General features: G+C 38.6%; 1 protein-coding gene and 1 long non-coding RNA gene across 24 annotated transcripts in view; one reads left to right on the top strand and one right to left on the bottom strand.

Moving 5' to 3' along the window:
- LOC146398066 (uncharacterized) overlaps nucleotides 1-15,945 on the bottom strand; it is a 1,038,644-nt gene that overhangs the window by 421,600 nt on the left and 601,099 nt on the right. The gene's annotated exons all lie outside the window — the stretch shown is intronic.
- TLK2 (tousled like kinase 2) overlaps nucleotides 1-15,945 on the top strand; it is a 142,628-nt gene that overhangs the window by 85,180 nt on the left and 41,503 nt on the right. For 16 of the 23 annotated variants that reach the window (XM_084984135.1, XM_084984140.1, XM_084984130.1 and 13 more), the window contains 4 exons: nucleotides 5,670-5,765; nucleotides 7,098-7,190; nucleotides 13,188-13,298; nucleotides 14,303-14,439. In XM_084984135.1, coding sequence (XP_084840261.1) covers nucleotides 5,670-5,765; nucleotides 7,098-7,190; nucleotides 13,188-13,298; nucleotides 14,303-14,439 — 437 coding nt within the window. Of the gene's footprint in view, nucleotides 1-5,669; nucleotides 5,766-7,097; nucleotides 7,191-12,245; nucleotides 13,299-14,302; nucleotides 14,440-15,945 lie in introns of all 23 variants that reach the window. The other 7 variants (XM_084984142.1, XM_021068152.2, XM_084984141.1 and 4 more) reach the window with 2 other exon arrangements.

The raw sequence follows: 15,945 nt of genomic DNA, 5'->3' as shown, positions 1-15,945 counted from the left end.
CCTGAGAAGTTCCACATGCCACAGGCGTAGCTCTAAAAAGACAAAAATAAAAATAAAAACAAAAACTTACTTTTTTATTTCAGAGAGACTTTATTGTTCTTTGATTTCATTGTTGTTGTTGTTCTGTTCTTTTTCACCTAAAATCCTATTAGATAGTTTTGGAACCTCTTGCTGTTCATGTTAAATCTCTGTGTCCCTTCATGTTGTTGCAGATGGCATCTTTCGTTCTCATTATGGAATATAATATTCCCTTGTATGTATGTACCACATATTCTTAATCCATTCATCTGTCAGTGAACATTTAGGTTGCTTCCATGTCTTGGCTATTGTAAATAGAGCTGTAGTGAATATTGGAGTGCATGTATCTTTTCAAATTATGATTTTCACCAGGTATATACCCAGAAGTGGGATTGCAGGGTTATATGATAGTTCTCTTTTTAGTGTTTTTAAGGAACCTTCATACTGTTCTCCATAGTGGTTGTACCAGTTTACATTGTCAGCAACAGTGTAGGAGAGTCCTCAGCACTTAACTGCTTGTAGAGGAGGGTGTTGTTTTGATAGGTAAAACTATTTTACTCTTGGTGATGTTTTCCATTTCTTCCTTCATTATGTAAATTGTGGCGAGCACAGGGGTACTGTGCTGTCTTTGGAGCTTTTTTCTTCAGGTCACAATATTCGCAGTAGGAGCCCTACCCTGGACCTACTTACTGTTCATTTTAAAATTTCTCTCTCTTTTGGGAGTGGGGAGGTGCTTTTTAGGCCCGTACCTATGGCATATGGAAGTTCCCAGGCTAGGGGTCAAATCGGAGCTGCAGCTGCCAGCCTACACCACAGCCACAGCAAGGTGGGATCTGAGCCATGTCTGTGACCTACACTATAGCTCACGGCAATGCTGGATCCTTAACCCACTAGCAAGGCCAAGGATAGATCTGCATCCTCATGGATACTTGTCGAGTTTGTAAACCATTGAGCCACCTCGGGAACTCCCCATGTATTTTTTTTTGTCTTCTTGCCATTTCTTGGGCCACTCCTGCAGCATATGGAGGTTCCCAGGCTAGGAGTTGAATCGCAGCTATAGCCACTGGCCTATGCCAGAGCCACAGCAGCGCAGGATCCGAGCCACATCTGCAACCTACACTACAGCTCATGGCAATGCCGGATCGTTAACCCACTGAGCAAGGGCAGGGATCGAACCTGCAACCTCATGGTTCCCAGTCAGATACATTAACCACTGTGCCACCACGGGAACTCCCCCATATTGTTTTTTTCACTATTCATATGTAAGAGATCAGTTCTTATGCTTTACCCTTGGGCCAGAAGCAGCAGTATCCAGGACCCTCATTATGCAAAGGGGAGATTAGAAGGATCCTATTGGATGATACAGGTTTTAAAAGTCTGATAATTTTCCCATGAATCACTCCTGCTTTTTTGTAAACATAAATCACAATGTGGAGCTTTGTAGGAGATCCCTTGAAAAGACCTAGCCCGTTTTACTGCTGATGTTTCCAGCTATGACTTGCTTTCACTTTCTCTATCAGTCTGCTTTTGAATGTTTCTTAAAATTTAAAGTTTTAGGGGAGTTCCTGTTGTGGTGCAGCAGAAACAAATGTGACTAGGAACCGTGAGGTTACGGGTTTGATCCCTGGCCTGGCTCAGTGAGTTAAGGTTCCGGTGTAGCTGTGAGCTGTGGTGTAGGTCGAAGATGTGGCTTGGATCCCACATTGCTGTGGCTGTGGTATAGGCCAGCAGCTGTAGCTCCGATTCGACCTCTAGCCTGGGAACCTCCACATGCTGCGGGCGTGGCCCTAAAAAGCAAATTAAATAAATAAATAAATAAATAAATAAAGTTAAAAAAAAAATTTCCGATTCTTGACTCTCCCTGGTTTCTTAGTGCTTTTACGATCTCACTTAAAAAATATCTCTGTGGAGTTCCCGTTGTAGCTCAGCAGTGGCGAACCTGACTTGTATCCATGAGGATGTGGGTTCAATCCCTGGCCTTGCTTGGTGGATTAAGCATCTGGTGTTGCCTTGAGCTGTAGTGCAGGTCGCAGATGAGGCTCGGATCCCAAGTTGCTGTGGCTGTGGTGCCGCTGCAGCTCTTACTCGACGCCTGGCCTAGGAACTTCCATATGCTGCAGGTTCAGCCCTAAAAAGAAAAAAAAAAAAAAAAGCCTGTGAATATCAGTTGGACTTTGGAAGATGCAGCTTATAATTATAAATTAGAAGCCTATTACTTTTACAATAGAACAAAGACTATAAAAATCTGGGTAGAATGTTTTGTGAAGTAGGGGTTGGGAGTAAATCTATAACTACAGTGGCGTGCTTAGCAAGACCATCAACTTCTGTTCTCCTTTCTTTTATGATTCTGTAATCATGGATTTGTTGGGAGACTGTAAGCTCTCTTTGTTTTCCTGTTGCGTTTCTAGTGTTTAACATAGGATTAGGCACAGAGGTTCACAATTACCATCACATGAATGATCAGTAGTAGAGCATTTTGTTTTCTACCATGGATGCACTTGTCACAGGAGAGCTTTATATTTTTGTAGTTCTTTTACCTTTTGGAAGTATTATTTTCTTGTTCATGAAAATTTGTTACTTCTTTACCTATGTCCCACTTGCTCAGTTAACTTTCTGCATTTTTACTCTTGTCATGGGGCTATTTACATATACTTCTTTTTGACTATGTACCCAGTGAGGCTTTAATTCTTCCACTTGTTTATTCTCTCTGCTTCGTCTGAATGAACAGCAGAGATATGAGCCATTTCCCAGGATCTTGCTTAAAGCACTGAGGGAAGTCAAAAAAACATCGTTGGTGTAACTAAAGTTGAGAACCAAGCTGTCTCCCTCTTGGATGTTCAGAGCTTCAGGACTTCGATTCTCATCCTATTTTCTGCAACCTAATGATAACTGAAGAAGGTAACGCTTGTGTCTTAGTGCAGCGTAATATGTGAGGTTTATAATGATGACCCTTAAGAAAAGGTTAGATTTGCCACATTGTGGAAGGGTTAGAAAACATTTTCAGTTATTTAGACTCTTCTAGACCTGCCCTTACTGAGCTCTGCACATTATTCAACCTCTTCAAGACTGATTCCTCATTTTTTACTTCTTTGATCCCCACATTGGTCTTCTCCCTTCTCCTCGAGTCCTTGTGCGGAACGTGAGAACCTGGCATGACCTCATCATCACCTCTCCTTGACTGCTTATTTCCTTCAAGTCTTAACATTCTCAAGGAAGTCAGCTCCAGCTCTCTAGGTTAGAGTCTGCACCCTGTTGTGTACTTCTGTAGCACATATCCTAATTGCAAGTTTTGCATTTATTACGTGACGACTGGGTCTGTGGGTTTTCTTTCTGTTTTCTTGGCTGTTGTGTCCCTTGGACCTAACACAGTGCTCTCAAGGAGTAATTGTTGAATGAATAAATGAAAATGGAGAGGATGATACTGCCTATGATTCAGGGTTGTTGTGAGCCTTTGGTGTAATTATGTGTAAGAATTCTTTTGTGTGTGTGTGTGTGTAAGAATTCTTAGCTTGCTGTGGCCTCTTCATAATAATATCTGTAACTTGATATGAGGCAGTCAGTCTGCTCTGGTCATTGAAACTGATTATTGTCTGGAGTTCCCTTTGTGGCGCAGTGGTTAACAAATCCGACTAGGAACCATGAGGTTGCAGGTTCGATCCCTGGTCTTGCTCAGTGGGTTAAGGATCTGGTGTTGCTGTGAGCTGCGGTGTAGGTCGCAGACGCGGCCGGGATCCCACATTGCTGTGGCTGAGGTGTAGGCCGGCGGCTATAGCTCCCATTTGACCCCTAGCCTGGGAACCTCCGTATGCAACAGGTGCGGCCCTAGAAAAAGACAAAAAAAAAAAAAAGAAAAGAAAAAGAAACGGATTGTTGTGGACAAAGATAGCCTTCAATTCTTGTTCCACAGTTAACTAGCTGTGACCCCACATAGGTGCCTAAAATCTCTGATTTGCATTTTCTTTATCTATAAATGTACATAATAACTATCTTACTGGGTTGTATAAGGATTATATGTGATCATGACCGTGAAGCATTTAGCTGACAGTAATTGCTCAGTAGGTGATGGTTTTACATTGTTTTAATGTTAATGACTAAGGAAATAATTAAAGGACTATATTGAAAGTATCAGGAAAAAAATTGACACATGTGGAAACACTATATTCTCTGATGAGATAATACTGTGTTTCCGTCAGTCTGTAATCCCCAGAATATCTAGTATTTTCTGATTGTGTCCGCGATGGGTTGTGTTGGGTGTAATTTTAATTTTGGTATATAGGTCTTCCTCAAACTAAAAATGGATTGGGTTCTGATAAACGCATTGTAAGTTGAAAATATCATTTGTAAGTCCAAATGCATTTTCTACACCTAATCTACCAAACATCATAATTTAGGCTAGTCTACCTTAAACATGCTTGGAACAGTTACATTAATCTCCAGTTGGGCAGAATCATCTAAAACAAGGCCTGTCTTATAAGAGTGTTGAATTTCATGTGATTTATTGAATACTATACTGAAAGTAAAAACCAATATGATTGTCTGGGTACAGAATGGATTTAAGTGTATTGGTCGTTTACCCTCATGTCTGTGTGGCTGACTGGGAGCTGTGACTCCTTGCTGCCACCTGGCATCATGAGAGAGGATCATACCATATGTTGCTAACCCAGGAAAAGGTTTCTATTGAATGTGTGATGCTTTTGCAGTGTCATAAAGTTGAAAGTTGATAAGTGGACCCATTGTTAAGTCGAGGACCATCTGTTTAATTATGGCATATTCTTGAATTGTTGAATTATATTAAATCCTAAACCTTATAAATTTGAAAGTGCCTTAGAATGCTCTATCATTTATGTGTAAAAGTCACAGTCAGCAAGTGACAGTATTGGAAGTGAACCTGCATTTTTGGACTACTATGTGTTCATGGATGTTTGAGAATTTAGGACACTGTTCTGAATAGTAGTTCACAGTTCTTTCTGCCTGGAGTCACAGGCATTCTCTGCGCTTTGGATGCTTCACCAGGCTTTCTTGACAAAAGCGTATTAAAATACAGTTGACCCTTGAACAACTCAGGTTTGGACTGACTTATATGCAGGTTATTTTTTTCGATAAATGCATACTCCAGTACTATACCATCTGAGATTGGCCGAATCAGCATATTGGAACCATGGATTTGGAGGGCCATCTGTATTTTTGTGTGTGTGGCTGTGCCTGCAGCAAGCAGAAGTTCCCAGGCCAGGGATCAAACCTGAGCTGCAGCAATGACAATGTCAACTTCTTAACCACTGGGCCACCTGGGAACTCATATATGTGAATATCTGACTGCACTGCAGCAGAAAGGTGAGGGAGTGTCGGCACTCCTAACCTGTGCATTGTTCAAGGGTCAGCTGTACAAGTGAAAAGGCATCTACATATTTAAAAACTTATTTATGAGCATTTGATACTTCAGACTCTTTACAGTGACATGGTCCAAGCCACTGTGTCTAGCCCTTACTTCTCACTTGAATTGTTTTTACTTTCATCTTGGCTACATGGCTCTGACTTCTGACTTCCATCAGAAAGTGTTTGTTTTATATGGAGTTAATCATTTGCATTCACACAAATGTTTGTTGAGAAAAATGCAAAACTTTCTTGTGATTAGTGATACACCTTTATTACAGGCTCAGCAAAACAGTCCCTCGTCTACGGGATCTGGCAACACAGAGCATTCCTGCAGCTCCCAAAAACAGATCTCCATTCAGCACAGACAGACGCAGGTAGGTCGGTGATAGGTGAACAGGGGGAAGGAACTGCGTAGGAATAAATGCTAATAACTACAGATAAAATCTGGGTCCTTCGTCTTCCCTTTACTCCTCTGGCTTCACCTCATCATTTGTTGTGTATCATATTCAAAACTGGCATTATGAATATTTAAAGTACGTCTTTTGGGACGTACTTTGAACTTTGTGAAGTTTTCTTGGCCTTTCTGGTATATTACAGCAGAAGTGCTTACACTGCAGCATGGTGTTGAGGGCCTCCAGGCTAAGATTCAAATGCCAGCTCAAATTCCACTTTTTCTTTTTGGGCCTCACTTTTCTTGAGTACAGATAATCTGTAAAATGTGGTTGATTCATATTATCTCAGAGAGTTTATTCCTAACATTTGTTGGGATAGTGCTTACAGTAGGCTTCAGTGAGTCTTAATTCCCTTCTTTGTGAAAGTGTCTAATTTATTCCTTGTATCTACTCATTTGGCAAGACCTAGCTAAATTTTTTTCTTTAAATTGAAGTATAGTTGATTTACAATATTGTGTTAATTTCATGTGTATAGCACAGTGATTCAGTTACATATATGTGTGTGTATATATCTACATTCTTCTTTAAAATTCCTTTCCATTATAGTTTATTATAAGATATTGAGTACAGTTCCCTGTGCTATACAGCAAATCCTTGTTGTTTTAGGTAAATGTCTTTACCATATGACACAACATAAGCCCTTCTTAAACAGTCTTCAGAAACTGTTTAAGTTAAGGAATATTTATTGAATATTGTGAACAATGTCTGAAAAAGATCTTGGATATATCTTCCATTTTGTGGTATTGAGCTATTGTACTGAGTTTTCTTGAGGCCTTTTGCCACCGTGCTGCCTTTTAGACAGGATCCTTGGCAATCTAGGAGAATTCCTTACGTCTCAAGAGCTGAACAACCCTCAGGAGCAAATTTTAATTATATTTGACTTAAGTTTTTGAACAGTTGAACAGACTTAGTTGAGCTTTCGTCTTTCTCCTTCTGATTGCTCTTTGTTTCCACTAGGTGGCGATTTTGTTCTTCAGAGATTTGGGTCATGCCTCTGGGCCTTTTCTGATCAGTTTCACTTCTAGAGTAGTATGTTTCTGTATCGTTCAATGCACAATTAGTTTTAGTATTCATGTAGTTGATTCCAGAGTTAACATATTTCCAAGTGCAAGTATAGCAGAACATTTAATGCTTAAAGAATGGAATGAGGAAAGCAGATTTGATTGCTTTTTTTCAGAAAAGTAATGAGAAAAATGTAATGACATGTAATACCTTGAGATTAATCCTAAATTTGTTTTCCCTTTATCTCTATAGTCTGACCTCACAATAGAAAAAATATCTGCACTAGAAAATAGTAAGAATTCTGACTTAGAGAAAAAGGAAGGAAGAATAGATGATTTGTTAAGAGTAAGTATTAAAATGTGGTAAGAGATTTTATAACAAGCACTGACAGATTTTATATATATTTGAATTATGTACATATCATAGAGATAATTACTATAGCCAAATAACAAAGTTAAAAAATAAACATTTGGATATTTTCCTTTAATCTGAGGGAATCTGAGTAAGGAACCAGTGTCAAATCTATATTCTAAATACTATCTTTAAATTGGGCAGTCTTAATTATAGAATTTTAATATTTAAGTACATACTAGAATATATGTGTGGAGCGTTGTATTCCATTTGGGATTGTGAGAATAGGTTTAAAATGTTATTCCATTTCAGAGAAATTTTTTTTAATATCCTTGAATTTTAAAAACTATTTCACAAGTACTTTTTAGCCCTGCTTTTGTATTTTGTATCTTTTACAACCTATTCATCTGATGTTTTATGTGCCTACCAGAGAAACTTTAAAAATAGCTAATCTGGAATTAAAATACACATCTAAAGACTTCCCTGGTAGCTCAGTGGGTTAAGGATCCGGCATTATCACTGCTGTGGCTCATGTCTCTGCTGTGGCACAGATATGATCCCTGGCCCCAGAACTTCCTCATGCATGTTAAATAATTTTTTAACCTGCAGTTTGGCTTATTGACTGACCTACTCTGTAAAAAAATTTTTTTTAGAATTTATCTTGTGGCTCAGCAAGTTAAGCATCAGATGGTGTCACTGCAGTGACTTGGGTCCCTACTGTGGCACACGTTCAGTTCCTGGCCCAGGAATTCCACATGCTGTGGGCATGGCAAAACAAGAAAAAGAAAAAAAATTTTAAGGTTTATTGTTTTCTTATTATAAAAACAATGCATGTTTTTTATAAATTTAGAGGATATTGAAAAATAAGACAACCATTATTTCAGTAACTGAGGTAAATCATCTGGTACATTTACTTAAGTAATTTTCTGAGCTGTTTGTAGTATGTGTACATATGTGTGTGTATGTATATATATGTATAAATGCATCTATACATAAATACTACCAATTTAGAAGTAAAATTGGCTAACATTTTAATCTTCTTCAGTGATTTAGAAGGTGTAGATTTGATCCTTATTTGTACTAATGCAGTAGTTTTCACACTGGCTCTGTGGGGCTCTGTTCTATAGCAGAACTTCCAGGGTCCTAGATACAGCTGGGTGGAGATCTGCAGCCTTCCTTTTATCACTGTTTCTTATTGTGTGAGACTTTGTTTGAATAAAGATTCAGTTTAATAATAAAGATATCACTGTATTTGTGATAATCTCTCCTCTAAAAAATTTTACCTATATTTTAATTAACAAAATATAGTATTAAATAGTGTGTTTGACCCACTCCTATATAAAATCTGGAATTTAGCCTAAATCTAAACTATAGGCCTGGTCTTAATGAGTAAAATCTGATGTTCTTAGAGTATTATTATATTAAACTATTTTGTTTAAGAATAGTTCTTACATTTATAGATAGTTTTAGGACCAGATTTATAATAACTACTTAAACTCGTTTGTTTTGTTTTGTTTTTTAATGGTTGCACACACGGCATATGGAAATTTTTGGGCCAAGGATTGAAACTGAGCCACAGCTGTAACTTCTACCACAGCTATGGATGTTCCCAGACTAGGGGTCACATCAGAGCTACAGCTGCTGGCCTATACCACGGCCACAGCAACGCAGGATCCGAGCCGTGTCTGTGACCTACACCTCAGCTCTCTGCAACGTTGGGTCCTTAACCCAGTGAGTGAGTCCAGGGATTGAACCCACGTCCTCATGGATACCATTTGGGTTCGTTACTGCTGAGCCATGATGGGAACTCGGTGTTTTTTGGGGGGGACAGGGGGGTTGCTGCACATGGAGGTTCCCGGGCTAGGGGTCAAATCAGAGCTACAGCTGCCAGCCTATACCATAGCCACAGCAGTGGGGGTATAGGTGTCTGTAGCCTACACCACAGTTCATGGCAATGCTGGATCCCCAACTCACTGAGTGAGGCCATGGATCAAACCTGCATCCTCACAGATACTGGTCGGATTCATTTCACTGTGCCACAATGGAAACTCCTAATCACAGTTTTTGTATTCTTAGTTTATCTCTTGATTGACTGGAATTCATTTTTAAGTAATTGTTTTTCAAGAAGAAGGTATCAGTGTTAAATTTTTGGTGAGCTGAGAATTCTCTCTTGCCTTCTCACATAAAGGAGAGCACTGTGTGTGTAAGATTTTTATGTTATAACCTATTGACCACCTCCTCTCACCTTCCCAGTGTAACATGTGCATACCCCATTTAAGTTTTTCTAGCATTTAATCTTTTAGAGACGGCCAAAGGAAAAAACATTATAATGTTTTCCGCGATGACTGTTACTACCCTTACACCTCCACTCCCTGGCTTTATTCTTGTATTCAAAAAAATTTGGCAACAGTACGTCTACATATATGTCTCTGAATTTTTATTCCTGAAATGCAGGGTTATGTTTAATTTTTGCCTTTTTCCATCTTATGTTGCTGCTTCTTTGATTTATAACGTGAATCTCTGGTCTCTTTTATTCTGTCATTTTATGTCTCATTTAAAATGATTGCCCTTCTTTCTCATCTTTTTTTTTTTCCGCTTTTTAGAGCTGTACCTATGGCATATGGCATTTCTCAGGCTAGGGTTTGAATTGGAGCTGTAGCTGCCAGCGTATGCCACAGCCATAACATCTAGGGATCCAAGTTATGTCTGCAACCTACAGCACAGCTCATGGCAATGCCAGATCCTTAACCCACTGAGTGAGGCCAGGGGTCGAACCTGCATTCTCACTCGTGTTTGTTATCACTGAGCCATGACAGGAACTCCTGCCCTTCTCTTCTGAATCTCACTAAATGTTAATTGGCTTCTATATAGTTCCTGCTCTTTATTGCAACTGTGTGAATATTGATTCTGTTATTTATATTTTGAATTTACCTGCTTTTTTCATTATCTAATTCACTTTCTCATCCCATTCTGTACATTCTTTGTGGATTTTGGCTTTTTTTAAAAAAATTTTTTTTTGCATTTCATGGAAGGTGTTCTTTTCATGGAAAATGTTCCTTTGATTTCCATAGGAAGATCATTTTCATTGTTCTCAAAATGATGTTCCCTTTTATACTCAGAAATATTTTTCCTTAGGCCTGTTTGTTTGCTTTTTTGCAGCTCTCAGTGAGGACAGCCATGTTTAGGTGCATACCTATCTACATCTTTCATTGTTAGCGTATATGTATGTTTGCCTGAGGTTACTGTTACTCCTTCTCTTTTCACTTGGGTGTTGGTTGAATTGCCAGTGTTCATAATTAGGTATTGTGGGTTTTAAAAGCTCCTAACCCAAGTTAGTACTGGCAGGTTTTTGTCTAGAGTAGCTCTGCTGGACTGATAAACAAGCATGGGCTTTTGATCTTCCTTTAGGACCTGACTTTCTAAGATTGAGAAGATGGAGAATATGAAAAACTAATCCTAACTTAGGACTCTTTTTGGGTTCAAAAGAGGTCCACTCTCCTTTTCCAGGAAGCAGTATATTCCCTTTACTCACCACTACCCTCGCTCTACTCCTTGCTTTCTGAAGACTGTAGTTTTGTTTTGTTTTTTGTTTTTTGTTTTTTTGATATAGAGCTGTGCCAGTGAAATGGATATATCAAAAAAGGAGATGCTGAAGGACAGCTGCCATTTTTTCAAATTGATTAGAGCTTATGTTTCTGATCTGGAGGGACAAGAGGAGCGACCACTGCTCTCTAGATCTCCTTTCAGACAGGCACGCACTGTTCATTGAGTTTTTCTATTTTAGTGAGATGTTGGGTAAGGCTGTGTCAGGAGCTGCTAGCCAGGTGCTATTTTAAACCTGAACACAAAAATATTAGTGTTAGAGGAGTTCCCATTGTGGCTCAGTCAGTGAAGAACCCAACATAGAGTCCTTGAGGATGTGGCTTCAATCCCTGGCTCAATGGGTAGAGGATCAGGCATTGCCAGAAGTCGCATGTGTGGCTCAGATTGCTGAGGCCATGGCCTAGACTGGCAGCTGCAGCTCCAATTTGACCCCTAGCCGGGGAACTTGGATGTGCAGCAGATGCCACTAAGAAAATAGGGGAAAAGAAAGTGTTAGATACTACAAAAATTTAGAGTTCTTAAAATTTTAAATAAGCTGCCAGAGATTGATTGATTCTATATATTTGATTATAGATTTCACGTGAATGCTCACTTTCCAAAAACAAATTGAATTTCACATAAACATTACATAATCTTTGGCTTGCAGATTTATTTTTTTGGCTTGCAGATTTTAAAGTATTAGTAATTAGTCATATTCACCCAAATGTACTTTGTGTTTGATAATGTGGAACTTAGAATCTAGGGCTTTATTAGAAGAACTAATAGGAAGAAATTATATTTATGAAGAGAGTAGAAATTTGGAGATGGAAGCTGTTGTACACTAGTCACTTTAAAGCAAGGCTGAAAAGTCTCAAAAATTGAGTGTGTACCTTCCATCTTTTGTTTTTTACTCTTATAGAAATACTTCTATAATGGATTGGGAAATACTAGATTTTTTCCCCCATAGTTCAAGCAGATTATTATGAAGTATCATTTATTTGCCAAAAAAGGAGATATCTTTTGTTTAATGCAGAATAAATTTAGAAGATGCAAATCAGAATTTACCTTAGTGATTCTTTCCTTCTCTGCTATTGTAGCAGGCTTGACTTTTTCAAAGTACTTAGTCCATCCTTCTGACCACGCCTAAATTAGCTGCATACTTACGTTCTGGTGTTCTTGAACCAAGACATATATTCAACTTGTTTGTTGGTTCTGTCTTATGTGGGCATGGGTGTGCCTGGATTCTTTGGTAAGAAATGTTTGTGTAAATCCATGTCTCTTTTTCTTTGGAAAGAAGAATAGAAAAAAGGACAATTGAACATAAAGATTATTAGATTTTTAAAAATTTTATTATGTTTTCATAAGTACTTAATCTGTAGGAAATGAAAGTGCTTAGACCCTTTCTATGAATTTTAATTTTTTTCTTGTCTTTTCAGGGCTGTACCCGAAGGATATGGAGGTTCCCAGGCTAGGGGTTGAACCAGAGCTGTAGCTGCTGGCCTTTGTATGCCACAGCCATAGTAACTTCAGATCCAAGCAGTGTCTGCGACCTACACCACAGCTCATGGCAACGCTGGATCCTTTTTTTTTTTTTGCTTTTTAGGACTGCATCCGTGGCATATGGATATTCCCAGGCTGGGAGTCAAATTGGAGCCGTAGCTGCTGGCCACAGCCACAGCAGCGCGGGATCCGAGCTGCAACTATGACCTGCATACACCATAGGTCCCGGCACTGCTGGATCCTTAACCCACTGAGCTAGGCCATGGATCAAACCTGAAACCTCATGCATTCTAGTGGGATTCATTTCTAGTACACGGATGACGGGAACTCCATATGAATTTTAAACATTTATTCAGTGTTGGTTTTTTCTTTTATTTTGTTAAAGTTTAAGCATGTGTGACATACTAGATTTATCTGTCACTGGCTTTGGGGAGGAATAAAATATCAATAGAAAAATCTTCCCACTTCTAATAACCAAATTCATGTTAAAATTTTTTTTTTAAATTTTCTGGCTGCACCTGTGGCATATGGAAGTTCCCAGACCAGGGACTGAATCCAAGCCACTGCTGCAACCCATGCCGCAGCTGTGGCAACACCAGATCCTTTAACCCACTGCACCAGGCAGAGGATTGAACCCACACCTCCGCAGTGACCAAGCCACTGTAGTTGGATTCTTAACCCACTGTGTCACAGCAGAAACTCCCAGAATTCATCTTTAATAAATAAGTTTAATAAGAGAGAATCAGGAATGAAGTGTTTACCTTTTTAAAAAAGACATAGTCACTCTTACTTCTTTGAACCATAATTTTGCTTTTAATTTAACAACAGAAATGGTTTTCAGACTCCTTCGCAACTTTTTGTATTACTCTGTCTCCTTGGAGCTAATAAAAAAATATTTTTCTATCAAAGGCCAACTGTGATTTGAGACGGCAGATTGATGAACAGCAAAAGATGTTAGAGAAATATAAAGAACGATTAAATCGATGTGTGACAATGAGCAAGAAACTCCTTATAGAAAAGGTAACTGATTAGTGGTGGCCTGAATTCTCTATCCCAAGATGCTTAGTGTGTGTCATTGGTGTGGCTTCTTACTCTTTACCTAAAATGAAAGTATTTCAAAGTAGGGCTTCTTAGGAAAAGACTCTTAATGATTTGACAATTAGAATTCTTTCTTGCATGGACACTGGACCAGCCGTCTGGAGTGATAACTTGGGACATTTTTTATGACTGTGTATTACTTTGAGTGTAACATTGGTTGGACAGGGGCATCTTGTCCTAGTTGAGTTTATTTGGGCTGTTGCTTTCCAGAGTTCTTACATTCATCCTATTAATTAAAGCATGTTTTCCTGTTACTATTACAAACGTTTAGCAGTAGTTCTATTTCCATTTCAGAGATGGTATTTGGAGTAACTTAAAATGTATGTAATAATCTGATAATTAAATGTTTTGTGCTTTAAAAGTTGAGTGTCATATACTTGCGTATGATTATTTTAATTGGCTGGTGTCTTTATGGTAGTAACTGATTAGTTGCAACTTGCCTTCAATAGATATTAGTAACTATTTCTTGAACATTAAAAAAAAATTACATCTCTAGCACTTACTTAACGATGAAAATTTTAAGATGGCATTACTTCCTAATGAAATTATTACAAGTTTAAGACAGACTAGTGGTTACTTTTGCTAAAATCTTTGAAATGCTGTTAAAAAGATAGGGAACACTGATAAAAGAGAAGTGAATTATTTTATTAATGTCAAAGATAGTGAGGAGAGAACTTTGCTTCATCTCTTATTCCATTAATTTTATAGAAAGGAAAGCACTTTCTTCCATTTGTATGACAGGAATAATAAGGTTCATGTTAATATACAACATTTATTTAAAACTTTAGGGTACTTCCTGAAGTCAGTGTTGACTTAGCTAGTTGTACTGAGCATTAAACATTATAGTACAAAAAAATAAATGTAATGCTGTATATGAGTTCTCATAGAAAAATAAAAATATTTTCTATTTGTCCTTTTCCCCTAAGTCAAAACAAGAGAAGATGGCGTGTAGAGATAAAAGCATGCAAGATCGCTTGAGATTGGGCCACTTTACCACTGTCCGACATGGGGCCTCATTCACTGAACAGTGGACAGATGGTTATGCTTTCCAGAACCTTATCAAGTAAGTGAATTGTGATGATTAAATTGAGAATTGCAAAGTTGGCTTAGATTTAAATTTTTTTCTGTTTTTCTTTTTAGGGCCGCATCTGCAGCATATGAACGTTTCCAGGCTAGGGTTGGAATCGGAGCTGTAATTGCCAGCCTACCCCACAGCCATAGCAATGCCAGATCTAAGTCATGTCTGTGAGCTACCCTTTAGCTCGCAGCAACGCTGGATCCTTAACCCACTGAGCAAGGCCAGGGATCAAACCTGTGTCTTCATGGATACTAGTCAGGTTTGTTACCACTGAGCCATGACAGGAACTCTGATATGTAATAATTATGTTTAGATTTTTGTGAAGAGTTGGCTGAACATTTATTCTGGGTCCACCGAAAAATGAAATGGAAAAAGACCCAAGGAATGTATAAAATAAAATAAAGCCCTGGAAGAGCCGGATAGGACATGTCCTTGAGGCCCTTTAAGGGAAAAGTGTCCAGTCATCAGAGGCAAGGACTGAGCCCGTGCATGGTCAGGCTGATGACCAGCCCCACCTCCTGTGCCCATAAGCAACTTGGAGTCTCGAGCACTTTTTCACTTTATTATAACTTTGAAACATCCAAGTATTTACTCCAGGGTGGGAATTAACATTTAAAATCCTTAAATTCCAGCTGTGTAAATAGCTAATATTAGCTCAGGACTTCATGTTGTACCTTATGGTGTATTTTTGAATTTCTTTTGATTTGTTGGATCATTTCCAGCTGAGACTCTTGTTTGGGGAAAAGATGTCACATGGTATTTAAAAAACAAAACAAAACATGATATTTTAAATAATGGGGTCTCAAACTTCTGATCTGTGGATCAGTGTGAGTTGAAGGGTTCCATAGATGTCCTTTCCTACCTTTTCTGTCTTGCTGGAATAAATTACTGAGCATTGATCAGAGGGTCAAACTACTTTTGAGTAGTAGTGAAACATAAATAACAAATTTATGTCTAAAAGAAAAGTACAGATACTGATATTATTAATAATACTTTGTTAAAACTAACCTCTGGATTATACATTAGTCATCAGTGCTTTATATGTGATACATGAATTTCCAACTTAGTGTAGATATTATTTTTACCTCTCAAATGTACCTCACATATGCATATTTGGGTGTGATAAATAGTCTTTTGAATTAGGCCTGGTGCCAGAGCCTCTGAACAGCATCCATTCTACACATAGGCGGCTGGCGATAGCAGAGTTGCACCAGGGTGGTGTAACTGGCTGCTGCGTGGAGCCATGATACCTGTTCCATAATAACACCCTGACCAAGATGTGCACGTTGCCCTGGAAGTGGCCTGCCAGCCCAGGACAGACAATAACTTGTATCCTCCATCACTGCCAAATCACCTGATGCTCAGACTGTGTCCCCGATGTGACAGTGACTACTGCCAGCCCTTGACAGTGGTTACTCCTCACGTGACAGTTTTTAAAATGTCCAACGACTTAAACTCACAAGGTAGTAGATTTGTATAGAGATATAAAAT

The sequence above is a fragment of the Sus scrofa genome, chromosome 12, assembly GCF_054392235.1.
Source record: "Sus scrofa isolate SSC_HxYL_T2T_F1_AM1 chromosome 12, Sscrofa_HxYL_maternal_Yorkshire_Landrace_v2.0, whole genome shotgun sequence".
NCBI lineage: Eukaryota > Metazoa > Chordata > Mammalia > Artiodactyla > Suidae > Sus > Sus scrofa.
This window is presented reverse-complemented; position numbering and strand designations above follow the sequence as displayed.